General features: G+C 42.7%; 1 protein-coding gene across 1 annotated transcript in view; it reads right to left on the bottom strand.

Annotated features, from left to right (window-relative positions):
• Nucleotides 1-5187, bottom strand: part of kcnc2 (potassium voltage-gated channel, Shaw-related subfamily, member 2) — a 122013-nt gene extending 116826 nt beyond the window's left edge. The window contains exon 1 of the mRNA XM_065021424.1: nucleotides 3955-5187. Coding sequence (XP_064877496.1) covers nucleotides 3955-4506 — 552 coding nt within the window. The 5' untranslated portion in view covers nucleotides 4507-5187. The remainder of the gene's footprint in view (nucleotides 1-3954) is intronic.
• Nucleotides 5188-5671: the final 484 nt, after the last annotated feature.

Raw genomic sequence — 5671 nt, 5'->3', positions numbered from 1 at the left:
AAGTCAAATGTCTGCTGTTTGCTGATGATCTGGTGCTTCTGTCACCAACCAAGGAGGGCCTACAGCAGCACCTAGATCTTATGCACAGATTCTGTCAGACCTGGGCCCTGACAGTAAATCTCAGTAAGACCAAAATAATGTTGTTCCAAAAAAGGTCCAGTCACCAGGACCACAAATACAAATTCCATCTAGACACTGTTGCCCTAGAGCACACAAAAAACTATACATACCTTGGCCTAAACATCAGCGCCACAGGTAACTTCCACAAAGCTGTGAACGATCTGAGAGACAAGGCAAGAAGGGCATTCTATGCCATCAAAAGAAACATAAATTTCAACATACCAATTAGGATTTGGCTAAAAATACTTGAATCAGTCATAGAGCCCATTGCCCTTTATGGTTGTGAGGTCTGGGGTCCGCTCACCAACCAAGACTTCACAAAATGGGACAAACACCAAATTGAGACTCTGCACGCAGAATTCTGCCAAAATATCCTCCGTGTACAACGTAAAACACCAAATAATGCATGCAGAGCAGAATTAGGCCGATACCCACTAATTATCAAAATCCAGAAAAGAGCCATTAAATTCTACAACCACCTAAAAGGAAGCGATTCACAAACCTTCCATAACAAAGCCATCACCTACAGAGAGATGAACCTGGAGAAGAGTCCCTAAGCAAGCTGGTCCTGGGGCTCTGTTCACAAACACAAACACACCCTACAGAGCCCCAGGACAACAGCACAATTAGACCCAACCAAATCATGAGAAAACAAAAAGATAATTACTTAACACATTGGAAAGAATTAACAAAAAAACAGAGCAAACTAGAATGCTATTTGGCCCTAAACAGAGAGTACACAGCGGCAGAATACCTGACCACTGTGACTGACCCAAAATTAAGGAAAGCTTTGACTATGTACAGACTCAGTGAGCATAGCCTTGCTATTGAGAAAGGCCGCCGTAGGCAGACATGGCTCTCAAGAGAAGACAGGCTATGTGCTCACTGCCCACAAAATGAGGTGGAAACTGAGCTGCACTTCCTAACCTCCTGCCCAATGTATGACCATATTAGAGATACATATTTCCCCCAGATCACACAGATCCACAAAGAATTCGAAAACAAATCCAATTTTGAAAAACTCCCATATCTACTGGGTGAAATTCCACAGTGTGCCATCACAGCAGCAAGATTTGTGACCTGTTGCCACAAGAAAAGGGCAACCAGTGAAGAACAAATACCATTGTAAATACAACCCATATTTATGCTTATTTATTTTATCTTGTGTCCTTTAACTATTTGTACATTGTATATATATATATATATATATATAATATGACATTTGTAATGTCTTTACTGTTTTGAAACTTCTGTATGTGTAATGTTTACTGTTCATTTTTGTTGTTTTTCACCTTATATATTCACTTTGTATGTTGTCTACCTCACTTGCTTTGGCAATGTTAACACATGTTTCCCATGCCAATAAAGCCCTTGAATTGAATTGAATTGAATTGATAAACTTTTGTTATTGACCAAATACTTATTTTCCACCATAATTTGAAAATAAGAGCTTGTAGGGGACTATTATGTTGAACACTGAGCTGTAGTCTATGAACAGCAATCTCACATAGTTATTTCCCCTCTTGCCCAGGTGGGAAAGGGCAGTGTGAAGTGCAATTGAGATTGTGTCATCTGTGGATCTGTTGGGGCGGTATGTGAATTGGAGTGGGTCTAAGGTGTCTGGGATGATGATGTTGATGTGTGACATGACCAGCCTTTCAAAGCACTTCATAATTACAGATGTGAGTGCTACAGGGCAATAGTCACTTAGACAGGATACCTTGGAGCTCTTGGGAACAAAGTGGTCAATTAAAATGATGTTGGGATTACAGACTGGGACAAGGAGAGATTGAAAATGTCTGTGAAGACACCTGCCAGCTGGTCTGCGCATGCTTTGAGAACACACCCTGGTATTCTGTCTGGCCTGGCGGCCTTATGATGGTTAACCTGGTTTAACGTTTTGCTCAGATCGGCCATGGAAAGCCAGATCACACAGTCATATGGAAAAACAGGGGCTTTCACGCAAGGCACAGTGTTAAATTCCTCGAAGCGAGCATAAAAGGCCTTTAGCTCGTTTGGGAGTTCTGTATCGCTGGACAGCTCATGGCAGGGTTTCCCTTTGTAATCTGTTATCGTCTGCAAACACTACCACATACAACGAACGTCGTAGCCGGTGAATTAGGATTACACCTTCCTGCTATATTGTCTATTTGCATGTTTGATGTCTCTTGTCAAGAGGTCGTAGCGGGATTTATTGCATGAGTCCATGTCCATGTCCCGTTCATTGTAAGCGGTAGCGCTAGCCTTTAGCCCAGCGTGGATCTAGGATCAGTTGTGTCTTTTAGATCATAATGGAAAATGATTACATGGGCAGTGGGGATCTGATCCTAGATCAGCACTCCTACTCGGAGTGACAAGCTTTGTGGATACGGGCCCTGGCTTCATTATTCTATTAGCCCAAGACAGCCCTGTCTGTTTCAAGGCACCATCAACAGCACAATCTCCCCAGGGAGATGCTATTAATGGGCCTCCTACTAGTGAGAGATGAGCTGGATATAAACAAGGCCGTTTAGGCAGGAGGGAGATGAGACAGGAGGTCATTTTAGACTCTGTAAATGATGGGGTATACATTGTGACATGACAGTGGCCAGGAGCCTCTGGAGCGCTGACTCCACAACCAGTCGGCCAATGAGATGGTTATTTACTGCCTATTGAGCAAAACAACTGCATGCCAGTAAACATGAGTCCTTCACTGGTCATGTGAGCATACAGTTGGCATGGATAAGGTAGGTAGATATGTCGGAGGCTCACCCTAACATTTCAGTAAGAGAAAACACGTTTGCCAGGTGTACAATGAACAAATGATTGACAGCAACCTATAGAATTCGACTTATAATATAACTGATAGATAACCAAGTATGCAAAAGAGAATTGCAAGTGACAATTAGTCTAATGGCCTCTGCAATACGTAAATATTCTGAAATACTTTCTCACACAGGCTATTAATATGCGGGGCACATCTCACTCTAACGTGTAAAATTGCCCATGAGCATTTCAAACAAAAGCAATCAATTCAAGGTCATGTTTTAGTGTTTACATTGTTGCACTGATCGAATTTAGGCTCATGTCGTGAGTTATTGCGGTAAACATTTCAAATGAATTGATATGTTAAACTTATATTTTGAAATGAATTAATAATTTTAAATAAATAACCGCCCGAAACGTGTTCGTAAAAGTAGGCTTAAGGCCAAATACGTAATGTTTCTGGTATAGGATTGCAGATAAATGGTACAATTTGGGAATATGGTGGTGTGGCTAACCACAGGTTCTACATTAGCCTATTTCTGTTGAGCGATGGACCATTCCATCACCCATCTATTATATGGCATGTTCAATATCAAACAAACCCAAACGACAGAAGAAAAAAAACGAATTTGGTGGTATCAGAAAAAAAAACAGTAATCTAATTCGTGAAATATTTCTACTTGATTCTCATTATCATGGATAGGTAGTGTAGCTTAACTTAAATATGTATTTACGCACCACAAGTATAGTGCATTGATATGTTTAAATGCATACTTGTGTATGACATAAAGAGGAAAAATATCTTGTTAAATTATTTGAACTATATTCAAGTTTAAAAGGTCATTATGAAAGCAGTCGTGGGGAAATCATCTTTGATGCACACTGACATGTGAATAAGCAGACAACCTACGTCCCTTACAACGAATGTAAAATGTTAATAATGTATGTTATATTTGTGTAATAATTGTTATTTTATTAGAAGGAATTGATGTCTAATGTAATTACACTTTTCTGTGCAAAGAAGGAATCGGGGGAACTTGTTGTGCATGAACTGTTATGTGAGCTCTCCACACCAGCGCGCGCTCTTACCCTGGCCGCTCTGGAAGAATAGGGATCCTCAAATAGATTCCAAATCACAGGTCGCCACTTTTTCCAGCGGCTGATATTAGGATCAACCACGTCCTCAATGCCGAGTCTTTTCCCCGTCTCTTCGTCTTCGTCTCCATTGTCAACGTTTATGTCGAACACATCGAGCGCCTCCTCGGCGTCCCTGTGTTGGCGATAGGTCATCCAGCAGCAAGGCTCCACGTCCGTCTCATCGATTCCCCAGAAGGACAGCTCTTCCTCGAACAGCGGACCACAAACATCTGCTGGGCAATGGAGTTTCCCGGTTCGATAGTAGTTAAGGACATAAGCGAATACCCCTGGGTGGCGGTCAAAAAAGTATTCGTTGTTCCGCGTGTTGTACTCTATGAAGCCGGGGACTTGTTGCAGCTGATCCAAAACGGACTCGATGTCAGAATCTGAGGCAAGAAGGGCCAGCCGAGTCCCCGGCAGTGTCCTCAGCGTGTTCTTGTACGTCTCGTGCCTGGTTCCCCCAACGTTGAGGATTATCCTCTCGTTGTCGTCGAACTTACCCATCGCTCTGTATAAGACATGACTTGGTAAATAAGGTATATCGAGTGCAGTCCAGAGTAACAGCGGGCACGGTGCTGTACACACCCAGTTGGGTTAGAAAATCTCACGAAAACCCCTTTGGATTCAGCTTAGAGCAGCCACTCCAGATTCAGCCTGGAGCTCTCATTACGCTTGGTGAAGGTGCTTTACCAATCTCATCGTTGTTGGTGATTTGGAAGAGAGGATCTTATCGCTTGTCAGACTCCCTCTAGTTCCTCCTTATGCGAAGGATCTGTCAGCCAGTAGCTCCAAGCACAGGCAGCGCTGGTGATGTGTGCCTTGGGGGTGTCTTGACTCTCTTCTCCGCTCCACACTTGGACAGGTGAAGTCAAACGAAACCATTCCAATTATTGATTTGTAACCTTGAGCTCTGTGCCCTTTTCGTTAAAGTCATGACAATGCCGTGGTGAATAGCAAGTAAGCAAACCTGGATATGGTTCTCTCCGAAATGTGAGTCTTTGACGAGAAACGACGTCAAGGGCACACCCTCTCCCCTTCTGCACACAGGTTGTCTGTTGCTATAGTGTGTGTGTGCGTCCGTGTTACTAGCGATCCTCTCACACGTGCTCATGTTGCTATGTAGCAACGATCACTCATTACATTTGGATTGGCAATCAAAATAGTTCAAATCTATGCCAACGAATATCTAGTGCAACTTTTTTCAGCTTTTATGATTCGCCGAAATAAGATGTTGAACGTGAGTGTTCTCAACAGGTCAGATTGCTTGACTGAGAAACATGTCTCATGTGGATCCCGTTCTATTTCCATCACAGAGTGTGGTCCTACATTTCATAGTGCAATTATTTATAGGAATTATCTTCGATCTAGTTTCACACTGACGCGAGATGCGCTTTCAAAGCGAGGGAGCTGTCCTTTCAGCACCATACATCTGTGACATCAGCAACCGCAGGAAAACAGTTCAATTTTAGGTTCCATTTGTTGGGTTCTATTTCAACACGTTGATTTAGCTTACATGGCACGCGGAGTGGTTTAATTCGAGCAACATAGGCTATCAATTACATTCTCATAATAACTCGTGATTCGGACCAGTTGCCAAGAGCAGAACAGAACTGGTCAGGTCAGTGTGTCTCTCTCTCTGGTTAATGAATAGATCGGCCACAATACACTC

The sequence above is a fragment of the Oncorhynchus nerka genome, linkage group LG8 (genome assembly GCF_034236695.1).
Source record: "Oncorhynchus nerka isolate Pitt River linkage group LG8, Oner_Uvic_2.0, whole genome shotgun sequence".
Classification (NCBI taxonomy): Eukaryota; Metazoa; Chordata; class Actinopteri; order Salmoniformes; family Salmonidae; genus Oncorhynchus; species Oncorhynchus nerka.
Note: the sequence above shows the minus strand (reverse complement) of the source record. Positions and strands in the feature narration are given on the sequence as shown.